The sequence below is a fragment of the Ailuropoda melanoleuca genome, chromosome 17 (genome assembly GCF_002007445.2).
Source record: "Ailuropoda melanoleuca isolate Jingjing chromosome 17, ASM200744v2, whole genome shotgun sequence".
Taxonomy (NCBI): Eukaryota; Metazoa; Chordata; class Mammalia; order Carnivora; family Ursidae; genus Ailuropoda; species Ailuropoda melanoleuca.
The window spans coordinates 32,133,513-32,150,433 of NC_048234.1; the positions used below are offsets into that span (position 1 = coordinate 32,133,513).

At 37.4% G+C, this 16,921-nt stretch overlaps 2 protein-coding genes across 2 annotated transcripts in view; both read left to right on the top strand.

Moving 5' to 3' along the window:
- Positions 1-7,912: 7,912 nt before the first annotated feature.
- On the top strand, positions 7,913-11,979 carry LOC105235066 (exportin-T-like). Its single transcript, XM_034647173.1, is given in 6 exon segments — positions 7,913-8,487; positions 8,490-8,538; positions 8,540-9,299; positions 10,618-10,656; positions 10,775-10,837; positions 11,830-11,979. Coding segments are annotated over 6 exon segments (1,236 nt in total). The 5' UTR covers positions 7,913-8,291; the 3' UTR covers positions 11,959-11,979.
- Positions 11,980-16,530: 4,551 nt separating this feature from the next.
- LOC100479140 (phosphoserine aminotransferase) overlaps positions 16,531-16,921 on the top strand; it is a 46,187-nt gene continuing 45,796 nt past the window's right edge. The window contains exon 1 of the mRNA XM_034647342.1: positions 16,531-16,618. Coding sequence (XP_034503233.1) covers positions 16,531-16,618 — 88 coding nt within the window. The remainder of the gene's footprint in view (positions 16,619-16,921) is intronic.

Here is a 16,921-nt window from a genome sequence, read left to right on the forward strand (position 1 = left end):
ACTCACTGGGATGAGCCCTGGGTGATGTATGGAAGTGTGACTTACTATATTGAACATCTGAAACTAATATTACACTGTATGTTAACTAAATGGAATTTCAATAAAAACAAAACAAACGAATCCTTGACCTTGTTTTAAATCTTTGCTGCTCATTCTATCATCTCTGTGATTTCTAGATATTTTTCATTGGTTGATATTTGTCCACATTATGAGTCAAATTTTCCTCCTCTTCACATGTCTAGAAGTTTTTTATGCTAGATATATGCTAATTTCTTGAGTATCTGGATTCTGTTGTCTCCTTAACAGAGCACTGAGCTTTGCTCTGGAAGGTAGGTAATTTACTTGAGGATTAGCTTAATCTCTCCCAGTCTTCCTTATAAGATTTGTTTGGGAAAGTCTAACATGGCTTTTTCTCCCCGTGGCGACAGATTAGCTGTGTTCCTAAATTGTGGCCTTTCTTGGGTCTCTATTGCATGCTCTTGGTATTCAATAAATTTTCTCTCCTCAGGGTGGCCAGTACTCAAATATCTCCCACTTCTGTGCCATCCAAGGATGTTTATCTCACAGCACTCTGGTCGCTGTTCTTTCCCTAGTGTGGTTCTTTCCTGGCCTTGTGAATCTAACATTGCTCATTAACAGCTTAGCATTTAGTCAATATTGAAGGGGTCTGCAATGCAGATTTCTGGATCTTCTTCTGCACATAGCTGCCTTCTCCACATTAGCCTTCCAGACAAATTCCAGCTACTGTAAGGTCCCTGGATTCTGATTTCCGTCTCTTCACTTCATTGAGACTGCTGTGCTCTATTTAAGCTACCTCGCCTTCCACCATCATGCAGAAGATGTGTCTATGCAGAAATCCAGGGTGCTTATGGATTTCATTTGTTTCCGTTCTCTGAGGGATCAGTCCTGAGATGTCTACTGGACATTGTCTAAAAATCCAATTATTTACATATATAATAACATATATATATATTACATATGTATCACAAGAGTAATTACCTCATCATGGCTAGAAATGACTTAGATTTTATTGGTTAATCAAGAAATCTCCATCCAATGCTTGAACAAAATCAGAGTTCTAATAAGAGTTTTGAAAGAAGACCAGTGGTTTGTGGACTCAGAAAGATATTTGTTGAGAAGGAGGGCACTGGATTTTTCATCATAGATAATTCCATTTTATTCTCTGATCAAGGTTTTCCCCTTTTGTTTTCCCTTTCACTATAATGTGTCCTTTGAGGAATTACTTTGTTTATCCAGCTCAAGATTCATTGTTTTTCTCTCATCTGAGAATTGATATGTTTCATCAATTATTGAAAATTATCCATTATTAAATAAGTAAATATTACCGTTCATCTACCATTCTCTTTATTCTCTTCCTTTGGAGAACTTAGATGTGAATTGGACTGGAATTTCAGTCGATTACTCTCTTTCATATTTCTTTTACTTTACACTGCATTTTGCAAGATTCCTCAGATCTATCCTCTATTTTACTAACTGTCACTTCAGCTGGGTCTAATCTGCTGTTTAACCTGTTCAATAAGTTTGTAATGTCAATAGTTAAATTTTTTATTTCTAGAAAATTATTTGACTGTGTTCAAACATGTTTGTTCTTGATCTTTTTTTTTAATAGTATCCTCTTTTTCCCAGTGTAATTTATCAGTTACTTTGATTTTGTCTATAAATAACAAAGACTAAGGGAAAATCATTTAAACTATGAGAATTTTATCCCACAACATAGAAAATTCAGAGATAGGGCAGCTCCAGAGCAGTCAAATTCAGTGGGTCAGGCATATCAAGGACCTAGGGTCTTTCCAACTTTCTACTCTCAATCTTAAGTATTTGGCTTTTGTCCTCAACCTTTTCCTCTTATGGTTACAAGATGGCTGCAGCAGCTCCAGGGACCTCATCCTTATGTAGGTTGTCCAGGGACAGAAAGGAGGATACCTCTTCAGACATCCCTTTGTATGATCAAAGAAGACTTTGCCAAAAGCCTACAGCAATTTTTTCCTCATTTATTATTGATCAGATTTTTGACATATCATTCCTAAATTAAAAGGTGTTGGAATTACCATAACTGACTTATACCAATTATGATTTGCCTCCTAAATCTGGGAAGGAACCCATTCTCTTCCGAAGTACATGGCTGTTTACAATCTAAACAAAAGTAGCATCCTACTACAAGCAAGAAACTGGAAGAAAGAGCTATTTGGTACACAATCAAGAATATGTGTCACTGTATCTATTCCTTGAGAAAAATCTATGTAAATTTTAATAAATATTTAAAGAATTGTTCAGATCATTTTATTACTTACATTTTTAGGGTCATAATACTCCTGATTATCTGCTGGCTGTCTCAAAATTGATCACCCTCTCATGCTCATCTTATAATGAGCAAACCTTCACTAGGAATTTTTTTCCCTGATGAGAATTTTATAAATACAGCGCTGTAAAACTGGTCTGTGATTTTACCAGTTTGTTTAAATGTTTGCTTCATCTGGGATTCCCAAGAGTTTTGACTAATCTAAGAACTGTTTTTATATTAATATTTCAGTGTGGGGAATGTCACACTAAGTGTGTAATACAAATTTTTATTCCATCTATGCAAAGTTCAGATGTGGGACTTTGATGTCTTATGGAAGGCACGTTTCATTTCTTACTTTGAGGCTCATACGGTCAAGCTCTTTTCTGGCTTCCCAGGAACAATGAGCATAGTTTTTCTCAGTTTTCCTTTTCCAGAAGTGGCAGCTCTTCCACAGACCTGGTTTTATCTAGAATTTATCCTTTTCAAGGAGAATGTTTTGTTGCACACCTCCACAGAATACCATTCACACCGGAACTGTCTTTATGGCTGTCATTCACATTGTGCTTTGTTTCCTCTCAGCTAGTAGGGGTTCAATTTCAACTCTAAGTCACTATTTTCGTAAATCAGATTGTGGTGTGCATGGAGATGAACCACCCAAATCCCCTTTCAAGAGGGGACTTGTTGCCGCAGCTCAGCTACAGAGAGCTGCCTCAGCCAGTGACTGATCAAAGCAGGGATATAAAAGCCCAACCCTACAGGACTACACTGATGGGTTTCTCTCTTTGCCTAATCCTGCTGTCTCCTCCCTTGCACATGGATATCTGGTACATTGAATTCTGTATTTCTGTCTGTATTCTTGGCCACATCCTATTGATAGTATGTGGACTTAACGTAATCACTTATTTCCAATTAATTTGTAATTTTACCTTTTAAAAATCTCTAACCAAAGATTCATTTAGAAAACTTTAATTCCAGTTGTATATGTGACTTAAATAAACACACATATAATTACCTTTTAATATTGATTTTTAGATTTTTTTAATTATGGTCAAAGAATATAACCTAATATATTTCTCTAGAATCTATTGATATCTTATTTGTGGCCTAATGTTTAGTCCAGTGCTATATATGTTTCATAGCTATTAGAAAAAACATGATCCTCTATTCATGGGGAACACTGTTAACAATATATCTATTAAATCATTCTTACTAATCAGACATTCAAGTTTTCACAGTCTTATATTATTTAAATTTTGACCATTTGATAGATCAATTCTGACAGAATTCTGATACAGTTTGACACTATCATCATGCATTTTTCATTTTCTCAGCATTTCTAGAAGTATTTCCTTTATGTATGTCCTATGTTATTTGGGGCATAAAGATTTATAACTTTATATCTCCTTGGAGGATTCCACCTTTTCTCAAAAACCTTTTTAATTCTGGTATATTTAACTAAATATTGTCACATGCTTTATTTTTGTGAGACTTCACCTAACATAACTTTGCCCTTCCTTTTATTTTAACCATTCTGTTTTGTTTCATTTTCAGGGGGTATTTTTAACCTTTCTTGAAAAGCAGTATCTTTGATATGGATATTTTACTCCTCCAGTGTGTGAAATGCTTTTTAGATCTATACAACTTGGCCTGAAAAAGCAAGGAAATTGAAAAAGATAAGATAGGAATAACTGGCATAAGTAAGAGTTTGTCTTTTCACAAGAAATTAGAAAAGTTTTGAGGGCTCATTTGTTTGTGTTTCAAAAGGGTTGCTAAGTCAATGTGTAGTTTGGACAACTGGCCAGAGACAAAGATATGCTGAATTGAGACCTAATCTAAGAATTTTCAGAGAGCAGTCTTCAGAAGGTATGCTCTTCCAACTGATGGAAGTAGCCTGAACAGCCTTGAAAAATTCTCTCCCTTCTGTTTCCAAGGCCAGAAACCAGAAGTGAAAATCAGTGGGTTAAAAAAATATATGTAAGTAGAATGTGGTCAGAGCCTGAAGTTAGAGTAAAAATAGAAAGGAGGACAAGAAAAGAAGAGGTTTAAACAAAAACAACCCCCCAAAATTATTTTAAGACAACTGCAATAATATTAGTACATTTTAGGGCTCTGCCCAGGTTCCAAAAGCCATATTGCTACTGTTGAAGGCTCTCATAAAAAATACTAAAGTTAACCAGTTTGTTAGAAATGCTTACTTTCCTTTACAATGTTTATATTTGTTGCTCCATGTTCTCCAGTTTCAGATTGACAAAAGGCTGCTAGGAGTAACTCATAAAGACGACAGGCTTGGCCTGCTTTGTTTTGTTTTTGCACCGACAAAAAAAAAAAAAAAAAAAAAAAAAAAAAAAAGGCTGCTGAGTACAGATTCAAATACCTCTGTATGGGTGAGTGCTTTTTAATGCTCATGGGTGCCTGAGGCCTGTTTATTTTGGGAAGCATACTGGTATTCATTTCCACTAGAAAATAGCAGAAGAAAGCCAGATCATTTCATTCCCACAAAAGGGGAGCAATAAATAATTTTTTAAAAATATTTAGAAAAGAAGATCAGTGATAAGCAGGAACATGTCAAGGAATATTGCGTACTCTGTTTTAGGAACTTTCGAAGTGCTCAGTGCCTGAGAAATCAGAAAAGCTGCTTTTGTTGTAAGGAAATGGCAATTTGAAAGTAATCTATTTCTAAATCTCAGAGGTAGTATTGTAAGCCTATCCAAGGGTCTGAGGTCTAAGTACAAAGGAAAGAGGAAATGAAAAATAGGGAACAAGAAGAACTCAATTTAGAAAAGAGATAGCCTATTCCACTGAAGAAACACTGGACACGGATCCTGTACTAGGCCAAAGACATTTTCATTCAGGGTTGTTTGAATTACCAATAGATTCCCAAGTGGAAGATCAGTTGAGTTGAATCACATAGCACAACAGATTTGAAAAAATAAGGTATCCTCAATTTGGGAGATATTGTAGGGGATTGGTCTATTAAGTCTTTCTGTGTTTTATATTTTATATTTTATATTTCATACAGCTGCTCTGCTAAGGAGAAGAAATCGATGGCTCTAGTACGACCTCATTACCAAGCATTTCTTCAACACTCTTACCTGTGTGGCTATTAAAATAAATTTGCTTAGGAAAGATAAAGTTCTCAGCCATAAGGAGCTAGAACCTCATACCAAAAAAAGCCAGCTGAACCTCTAACCAAAAGTAGGACAGACATATGATTCATGGTAGCTCATCTGATTTCCAGCTATAAACAACAGCTACCCAGTCTCTGGAACAGAGGGATTAGAGTAGTTAATCTCGAAAAGAACCTCGGATTGTAGTAGTGAATCTCTAAGATCCAGATGCATGGAGAATGATACACTCCCTCCTATGCCAGGTGTCACTCTATTTAATTGAACTGATACAGCAATCCTTTTTTGAGTAATCTGTCCTATGAAAATAAAAGTACTAAGATTTGTGCCCAAAAATGTCTAGTGTAGCAATGTTTATAGTGGTAACAACCCTGGGAGCAATCAAAGGCCATCATTAAGAATGGTTAAATGAATTTTGGTACTTCTATTCTATGGAATGTTATATAGCTATTTAAAAATGAGTCACCAGGGCACCTAGGTGGCACAGTCGGTTGGACAACCAGCTCTTGGTTTCAGCTCAGGTCATGATCTCAGGGTTGTGGGATCAAGCCCTGCACTCAGCACATGGAGTCTGGTTGAGACTCGCTCTCTATCTCCCTCTGCCCCTCCCCCTTCTTTAAAAGAAATAAATCAATCTTAAAAAAAAATAAAACAAAAATTAATTAGGCCCCATCTATTGATGGCAGATATAGTAGCTGACATTTTTAGAATGTTTACAGTGCAACAGCTTTGTGCTATATACTTTACAATCTTATAAAATGAGAACAATTATTTCTCCCACTCTATTTTATGGATAAGGAAACTGAGCACAAAAATGGTTAAGTAATTTACCAAAGACAGTAGAGCTAGTTCACAAGGAGCCGGGATGCAAGCCTAATCTGTTTGACTCAAGAATCTGTTTTTTACCCACACACTAGTTTACAAATTGCTCAGAGATGGAATGTAAGACATCTGAATAAAAGCAAACAAGCCAAAAAACTACATAATCAATTTATGTGTTTATATAGATTTGTATGGACACGAAGAAAAGAGGTGAGAGACGCAACTGGATTATTAACATGGATTACCTTGGGGAGTCAGGTGCGGGTGGAGATAAAAGGAGTGAGAGAATTTATTAACTATTTATAATCTATGTATTGCTTTTCAGGTTAGAGGCAGCACATGTCTAATAGTTATATCTCTAGTCTAGTTGATAAGGTCCTTGTGCATCCACAATACATTCCAGAATTCATTCATTCATCCAAAGAAACTGAGTTTCTGCTATGAGGCAAGCATTAAGTCAGGCATAGGAGTACATATATTAAAGACATCTAGGAGCAGCTCACCCAAGTTCAGGAGACAGACAAGCAGAGCATGTGATAAATGTTACAACAGCAGCAGTAGTAATAATAATAATAGTAATAATAGAGATAGTTAACATGGGCAAGTGCTGGTCTGAGGGGGGTGGTGGGAAGAATGGTAATCCTGAAATATTTCCCAAAAAAGCATCACTAGACAGACTTGGCTTAGGAATCCCTTATGATCCTGGCTTATTATTTCCTCCTTTTCTTTAATTTTGTTTTATTTCATTTTAGTTGAGCTCAATTTCTGGCTGGGTTTTAAATTTTAATCTGTAATATACTAGTTGTAACGCCTTGGGCAAGGCATGCATAATTTCTTTAAACCACAGGTCCTTTATCTGTTAAGGGCTGATAAAAATAACTATTTTCAGTCCAGGGTGAGTGTCCTGGGCATCTACTACTACATTAAAAACCTTCCAGGGCGTCTGGGTAGCGCAGTCATTAAGCATCTGCCTTCAGCTCAGGGCGTGATCCCGGCGTTCCGGGATCGAGTCCCACATCGGGCTCCTCCTCTGGGAGCCTGCTTCTTCCTCTCCCGCTCCCCTGCTGTGTTCCCTCTCTCGTTGGCTGTCTCTCTGTCACATAAATAAATAAAGTCTTTAAGGAAAAAAAACAACAACCTTCCAAAAACTGAACAAGAGGATATAACAATTTTAAATACCCATGCACCCCATTATTGGAGCACCAAAATTCATAGAGCAAATATTGACAGAGGGAGAAACTGACAATAATACAAGAATAGTAGGGGACTTTAGCACCCAACTTACATCAATGGATAGATCATCCAGGCAGAAAATCAATAAGGAAACAGTATCTTTGAATGATACATTAGATCAGATGGACTTAACAGATTAATATAGAACATTCCATTCAAAAACAAGAGAATACACATTTTTTCACATGCACATGGAACATTCTTGGGGATAGATCACACGTGAGGGCACAAAACAAGTCTCAAAAAGTTTAAGATTAAAATCCTAACATGTATCTTTTCTAGCTACAACAGATGAAAGTAGAAATCAATGACAAGAAAAATACTAAAAAACCCACAAACACGTGGAGGCTAAACAACATGCTACTAAATAGGCAATGGGTAAACAAAGAAATCAAAGAGGAAATTAAAAAATAAAAGGAGACAGAGCGGCGACGGAGGCGGCGGCGGCGGCGTTAGCCGGCCCCTTGCGCTCTTTCCCTTCCTGGGGCGCCGACCCCGCCCGCCTGCTTGCTAGCTTGCCGGCCGGGCGCCACGCAAGAGAAGGCGCCAGGGGACGCGGAGCGGCGCGCGGCCCCAGCCAGTTCGGTCTCCGGCGTTAGCGCTGCGGCCGTGGCGGAGGACGAAGGCGACAAGGACGAGGGCCGCTCTCCCCGCTCCCTGCGTGCGGCGCCGCTCCGCTCCGCTGACCAGCCCTCGGGAGTGCAGGCGGGGAGGCGGGATGGAGTGATAGGGAAGATGTTTGTGGATTCTTCTGTGGGATCAGAGGGCACACCTAATGTAATCAGAAAACTCCAAGAATAGCAGCAGGGATGGATGAACAGGCTCTTTTAGGACTAAATCCAAATGCTGATTCAGACTTCAGACAAAGGGCCCTGGCCTATTTTGAGCAGTTAAAGATTTCCCCAGATGCCTGGCAAGTGTGTGCAGAAGCTCTAGCCCAGAGGACCTACAGTGATGATCACATGAAGTTTTTCTGCTTTCAAGCATTAGAATATCAAGTTAAATACAAATGCTGAATCCCCAACCAGAGAAGACCTTTATACGAAATAAAGCAGCCCGTCTTCGCCTTGCTTTTTGTTACAGACTATCTCACTAGATGGCCCAAGTTTTTTTTTGACATTCTCTCAGTAGTGGACCTAAATCCAAGGGGAGTAGATCTGTACCTCCGAATCCTCATGGCTATTGATTCAGAGTTGGTGGATCGTGATGTGGTACATACATCAGAGGAGGCCCGTAGGAATACTCTAATAAAAGATACCATGAGGGAGCAGTGCATTCCAAACTTGGTGGAATCATGGTACCAAATTTTACAAAATTACCAGTATACTAATTCAGAAGTGACATGTCAGTGCCTTGAAGTAGTTGGGGCTTATGTCTCGTGGATAGACTTATCCCTTACAGCCAATGATAGGTTTATAAATATGCTGCTAGGTCATATGTCAATAGAAGTTCTACGGGAAGAAGCATGTGACTGTTTATTTGAAATTGTAAATAAAGGAATGGATCCTGTTGATAAAATGAAACTAGTAGAATCTTTGTGTCAAGTATTACAGTCTGCTGGGTTTTTCAGCATTGACCAGGAAGAAGATGTTGACTTTCTAGCCAGATTTTCTAAGCTGGTAGATGGAATGGGACAGTCACTGAGAGTTAGTTGGACTAAATTAATTAAGAATGGGGATATCAAGAATGCTCAAGAGGCACTACAAGCTATTGAAACAAAAGTGGCGCTGATGCTGCAGCTACTAATTCATGAGGATGATGACATCTCTTCTAACATTATTGGATTCTGTTACGATTATCTTCATATTTTGAAACAGGTGAGTCCTTGTTTTAATCTTTTTTACCCAGTAGATAATAGAGATGAGCCATAGAGAACTGTAAAATACAGGAAAAATGAAAGAAGAAAATACCCATAATTTACTAGCTAACGATATTTATTGTTAAATATTAATGTATGTCCATCTTTCCCCTGCCCCCAACTCAACTTCTTAGCCAGAAAATGGGAATAGCCAGTTCTAAAATTCACTAGACTTTAACAAGTTTCGAATTAGCTACAGGTTTAGGTTATTTTTTCATTTTGAATCTGTGTTTATTTTTTTCTTTCCTTTCCTTTTCTTTTTTCATTAAGTAGGCTCCACACCCAGTGTGGAGCCCAGCACGCAGGCCTTGAACTCATGACCCAGAAATCAAGACCTGAGCCGAGATCAAGAGTCAGATACTTAACCGACTGAGCCACCCAGGCGCCCCTGTGTTTGTTTCAAATATAGTAGAAATTTTGTTAAACATTTTTCATTATTTAAATTACATATACATCATTTCTTATAAACAGTTTTTTTAAGTTAAAAATTTTCCTTTCCAGAGTTGCTTCCAGTAAGAACTTAAAAAGTGGATAGTAATAGTCTCCATATTATGGCGGGTAGCCTTTTAAAAATTAGTTATTTCCCATTATGTCATTAGATGACAAAACCATTCCTGTTTTACTTACATTTGATTAGTTAAGTCAAGCTTAAAATATTACTTCCTGTATTATTATTATAAATGTAACACATGTCAGCCTACATACCTTAAGAAATTTTAAGTAATGGGAAAGATATGAAGAAAGTAAAAATGACTCCTGGTAATCCCACTGTGTATCTCTTAACAGACCTCTAGCTTTTTTTTGCCTTGTTTGAAAACAAGGGAAGACCATATTTTACTGTCCTATAAACTTCTTTGGTGAATATATTATAAATATCCTTAAAGTTGAAATTCATCTACATGTCAGGTTATTTAGTAGGAATTGCTAGATCTTAGGTTAGGTGCATTTGAAATATAGAATGGTACTGCCAAACCTCCCTCCATGGAAGTTGTGTGCATGTTTAAAAGATCTTAATTGATTAGAAAAATATTTTGATGGGTGCCTGGGTGACTCACATAGTTAAGAGTCTGCCTTGGGCTCAGGTCATGATCCTGGGGTCTTGGGATTGAGCCCGGAGTCAGGCTCCCTGCTCAGCGGGGAGTCTGCTCCTCCCTCTCCCTCCTCCTGCACCCCGCTTGTGCTCCCTCTCAAATAAATAAAGTCTTAAGAAAGAAAACTGTTTTGATAAGCGAGTGTAACTTTAGGAAACCTAATAAATTATTCTTACTTTTTAACAGCTTCCAGTGCTCTCGGATCAGCAAAAAGCTAACGTAGAGGTAATTGACTTCTTTTGCCTATAAATCGATATCTGCTGTCTTTCTTGAAATATAGCTTAATTTCAAAGTATATCAAATTAAAGGAAACTGACAAAAGACATTTTATTCTTAATTTTAGGCAATCATGTTGGCTGTTATGAAAAAACTGACTTATGATGAAGAATATAACTTTGAAAATGAGGTAAGAATTTTACATTAGGGAGAGATCTGTTTTAATTCATTATTTACTTACCTCAAGTTAACGTTTTAAGTTCTGATTATTTTAGAGTCCTTTAAAATAAGAAGTATTTTAACAATCACTCTTGCTTATCATTGACTTCAACCTTAGGTGAAATGAGTAGAAGCTTCATAAGCCTTCACAATACCTTCAAAAAATACCTTTTTGGTGTTTTGTCCCTTCTTAAAGCACTTTGTAGCATTGAACTTTGTAAAATATTGACAGTATCATTGGTGATCATATCTCACTTTGTATGTAATAAGAGTGATGAGTCGAGGCCTGGTCAGTGGACCTCAGATCATAAGTGTCTGTGGGAGAGTGGGAATGAGTCACTTTACTCTCTGGACTTGTTCCATTCGTAAGTCTTGTCCAGGGTTGCCAGTGAGTCAGTTTACCCTCAAGCACAAGGATCATCAGCTGCTTTCTATCAACTCAGGCATCACTTATACTGTTTTGCAACGTGCTGAGAGTTCAGTTCCCCACCTGAACTTTGGATTCAAAAACTTTGGACTGTAAAAAGATAACGGTGATGATAACCAACACATTATGCACTTACAAAGAGCCAGGCTTGTTATATAAAAATATATATCTTTATATATATATCTTCATTCATAGGGTATTACAAGATACGAGGAGTATGAATAAAGTGGTGAAGTTCGCATAAAGCCCAGCGTGAACCCATTCTGGCTCTAGATTCTTGTCCTTAACCCCCTGCCTATACTGTTTCTGTCTCTAGGCTTTTGAGATCTAGGGCTGTGTTTAGAAATGCTTATTTGTGGGCAGGACAGGAAAGGCTACTAAACATAGTAAGTTTTCCTGTGTAAATAAATGTTAATGAAAAAATAAAAATACATACTAAATTTAGAAATGCAGAAAACTATATGAGAACTAACCATTTACATAAATTTTTTATGTTCTTTTAAGTTTTAAAATAAGAATTTAAAAATATATCTTAGGGTGAAGATGAAGCCATGTTTGTAGAATATAGAAAACAACTGAAGTTATTGTTGGACAGGCTTGCTCAAGTTTCACCAGAGTTACTGCTGGCTTCTGTGCGCAGAGTTTTCAGTTCTACACTGCAGTAAGTTTGTTACTGTTTTTGTAATGAGTCTACCGCTTTCCTTTTCTCTATGATAATGGTCTACAATAAATGATTCATATAACTTACTAATCGTTNAAAAAAAAAAAGGATCATTCAGCACAATCAAATGGGATTTATTCCAAGGATGCAAGGATGATTTAATAGTCACAAATCAATCAATTCGATATACCAAAATTATGAAAGATACATAGTAACAATACATTAACAACAACAAAATGAAGCATAAAAATTACATAATCATCTCAATAGATGCAGAAAAAGCATTTGACAAGATTCAACACCCATTTATGATAAAAACTCTCAACAAAGTAAGGTTAGAGGGAACATACCTCAACATAATAAAGACCATATATGAAAAACCCACAGCTAACATCACACTCAACAGTGAAAAACTGAAAGCTTTTCTTCTAAGATCAAGAAAGAGACAAGGATGTCCACACTCATCACTTTTACTCAACACAGTACTGCAAGTTCTAACCACAGCAATCAAGCAACAAAAAGAAACAAAAGGCACCCAAATTGGAAGGGAAGAAGTAAAACTGTCACTATTTGTACAATGTACTTCTATACATAGAAAACCCTTCCACCAAAATCTGTTAGAAGTCATAAATTAATTCAATAAAGTTGCAGGGTACAAAATTAATACACAGAAGTTGGTTGCATTTCTATACACTAATAATGTAGTAGCAGAAAGAGAAATTAAGGGAAAAAACCCATTTATAATTGCACTGAAAAGAATAAAATGCCTAGAAGTAAAATGAACCAAAAAAGTGAAAGACCTGTACCCTGAAAACTATAAAACATTAATGAAAGAAATTGAAGACAGCACAAACAAATGGAAAGGCATTCCATCCTCATGAATTAGAAGAATTCATATTCTTAAAATGCCCATATTATTCAAAGCAATCTAAAGATTAATGCAATCCCTACCAAAATACCAACAGCATTTTTCACAGAACTAGAAGAAATAATGCTAAAATTTGTATGGTACCACAAAGACCCTAGATAATCACAGTATTCTTGAGAAAGAACAAAGCTGGAGGTATTACAGTCCCAGATTTCAAGATCTACTACAAAGTTGTAGGGATCAAAACAGTATGGTACTGGCACAAAAATAGACAACACAGATCAATGGAATGGAATAGAGACCTCAGAAAAATCCACACTTACATGGTCAATTAATCTACAACAAAGGAGGCAAGAATATACAATGGGGAGAAACAGTCTCTTTAAGAAACGGTGCTGGAGAAACTGGTAACCCCATGCCAAAGAATGGAACTGGACTATTTTCTCACAGCATACACAAAAATAAACTATGAGAAGAACACAGTCTCTTTAAGAAACGGTGCTGGGGAAACTGGTAACCCCATGCCAAAGAATGGAACTGGACTATTTTCTCACAGCATACACAAAAATAAACTCAAGATAGATTAAAGACCTAAATGTGAGACCTGAAACCATAAAATTCCTAGAAGAAAACATATGGAATAATCTCTTTGACATCAGTCTTAGCAACATTTTTCTAGATACATCTCTGTAGGGAAGGAAAACAAAAACAAAATTAAACTATTGGAACTACACCGAAATAAAATGCTTTTGCACAAAAAAGAAAACCATGAACATAATAAAAAGGAAATCTATTGAATGGGAAAAGATATTTACAAATGTTATGTCTGACAAGGGATTAATATCCAAAATATATAAAGAACTTATATAATTCAATAATCAAAATACAAATAATCCAATTAAGAAATGGGCAGAAAACATGAATAGACATTTTTCTAAAGAAGATATCCAGATGGCCAACAGACACATGAAAAGAGGCTCAACATCACTCATCATCAGGGAAATGCAAATCAAAACCACAATGAGCTATCACCTCACATCTGTCAGAATGACTAGAATCAAAAAGACAACAAATAACAAGTGTTGACAAGGATGTAGAGGAAAAGGAACTCATGCAACTGTTGGTGGGAATGTAAGCTGGCACAGCCACTGTGGAAAATAGTATGGAGGTTCCTCAAAAAATTAAAGAAGAAATACCAGGGACCCCTGGGTGGCTCAGTTGGTTCAGCATCTGAATCTTGATTTCAGCTCAGGTCATGATCGCAGGGTCATGAGATGGAGCCCCATGTCAGGCTCATGCTCAGCAGGGAGTCTGCTTGGGATTCTCTCTCTCCCCCTCCCCCTCCCCCTGCCCATGCTTTCTCTCTCTCTCTTTCTCTCTCTCTCTAAAATAAGTAAATAAATCTTTTAAAAAAATAGAAATACCATGTAATCCAGTAATTTCACTACTGGACATTTACCCAAAAAAACCCCAAAAACACTAATTCAAAAAGACATATGCACCTTTATGTTTATAGCAGCATTTACAGCAGCCAAGATATGGAAGCAACCCAAGTGTGTCCATATATAAATGAAGGGATAAAGAAGAGGTGGTGTGTGTGTGTGTGTATGTATATACACGTGTGTGTGTGTGTGTAGTGGAATATTGCACAGCCATAAAAAAAGAGATCTTGCCATTTGCTACGACATGGATAGACCTCAAGAGTATTTTGCTGAGCAAAATAAATCAGAGAAAGACAAATACCACATAATTTCACTTATATGTGGAATCTAAAAAACAAAACAAATGAATAATCAAACAAACAAAATCAGACTCTTAAGAGAACTGGTAGTTGCCAGAGAGCAGGTGGGTGGGGGGAATGGGTGAAATAGATAAAGGGTATTAAGAGGTACATACATCCAGTTGTAAAATAAGTAAGTCATAGAGAAAAAGATTACAGCATAAAGAATATAATCATTAATATTATAATAACATTGGATGGTGACTACACTTATCATGGTTAGCACTGAGTAATTAGAATTGTTGAATAAATATGTTGTACACCTGTAACTAATATAACATTGTATATTAATTCTATTTCAATTTTTAAAAAACTCCCCAAATTTAGAGGTTTATAACAACCACGTAGCTCATCTTGCTTGTGAATCTGCAATATAGGCTGGGCTCGGGGGAGAGCGTTCATTCTTGCTCTACGCAGTATGAGTTGGGATGATTTGACTATGGCTGGAGGATCTACTTCCCGGTTCACTCTCACGGCTGCGTACTGCAAACTGGCACTGGGTCCTTTCCATACTGGTCTCTCCATGAGGCTCACTGGACTTTTTCCTAGCATGGAGCCTAGATTTTAGGAGCAAATGTTCTAAGAGGTAAAGAAGTGCAAGCTGGCAGTCTCTTCAGGCCTGGGCCCAGATATTACCGGACTTATACCTGTTAACAGTCTATTGGTCAAATAGTCACAGAGCCCTCCCAGGTTCAAGAGAAGGATTGTGTTAGGATACTTTGTGGGATACAAGTCTATACAACTCATGGCCAGAGAAATTCCTGAGGCAAAGAAATGCAGCTTCTGGTAGTAGAAAGTTGGATGATGCGAAGTGAGGAGATAAGGTTGAAGGGGCATGGCCGGGACACCAACAGGGTAGTAATACTTCCACCTGACCTACCAAAGGCTGTAAGCTCCCTGAATATTTTTAAGAACCTTTGACTGTGGAAACAAATATATACTCAATAAATGATTATTGAATGAATGAATGAATACAAGAAAATTGGCCCTAAATGTAAACAGGGGGAAAAAAACTAGAACCTAGCATAAGAGGGCAGGGGTCTGCAAACTATAAGCAGTAAGCCAAATTCAGTCTACTATCTGTTTTTATAAATAAAGTTTTATTGGAACACAGTTGTACCTATTTGCTTAAGTGTTGTCTATGGCTCTGTTCTTGCTACAATGGCAGAGCTGAGTCACTGTGACAAAATCTATGGCCCACAAAGCCAAAATATTTACTATTTCCTTACAGAAAACATTTGTAGGCTCTGTCACAGAGTATTGAAATCTGAACAGTCCACATCCATACTTATCAGTTCTCCCTTATTTTCTGTTCCTTCCTTTTATTGTTATTCATCTATCACTATGTACCCAAGGCTTAGTTTTAACTTAAGGGGAAAGTTGGGATTTAATCCTAAAATCCAGAAAAAATGGCTTGACTTGCACCATTCCTATTTTAACAGATGCAGCTACTTGAATGGAGGTAGGAAGAGGGAAGAGGCAAGGTTAGAGCAGAGAATCCAAAAAGTAAAATATGGTTGTTATTAAACAATTCATTTAACCGCCCTTTTTCTCTGATAAGGACAGACTATGTTATATTTATTCCATATCTGGCTGTCATCTTGCCAAGGAGGCTTCACTGGGTACCAATCAGGGTGCTCAGCAGTAAACAATAGAAACAAATTCTGGGTAATTTGCCCAGAAAAGACTGAATTAAATTATATGAGTAGCTCACTTCATATGTAGAAAGGCTAGAGAACCAGGTCTAGAGGCAACATAGCACGGAACAATATCCAAAATCTAAGAGACTGGTCCCATGAAGGTCACACGGCCTCTGCTGCTGGACAAGAAAATTTCTTCTTGTGTTGCTCCACCACCCCTTCCAGACCTTAGACCCGGCTACAGGAAATATCACTACTGCCTCTGGAAACTGAAGAGTGCTGCCCAGGATGCCACCCTCCAACCTCAAAACCGATTATGCACAGAATCACGTGTCACTAGTTTCTGAGTCTCAGTCTGACACAGGGGCACCTGGTTGTGAGTTGTAAGGCAGAGGCTTGTGTTTTAGCATCAGGGTAGTCAGAGAAAGTGAGAGTCTGGCTTCCATAGTTAGAATCAATCTGTCCGCAACCCCAAGGATCCTCAACTTGGAAATTTTCTTGACTTTTTTTAATGTTCCTGTGTCCAAATTTCTGCAGGAGCTCTGAAAGGTGATATGTATTTTTACATTCAACCATAACAATGTTTACTAAGGGTGGGCTGCATGAGAGCAATAATCCATGCTTTGATTACAGGCACATAATCTCATCTAGGTCTCAGTGTGCACTTACCTCCCTTACC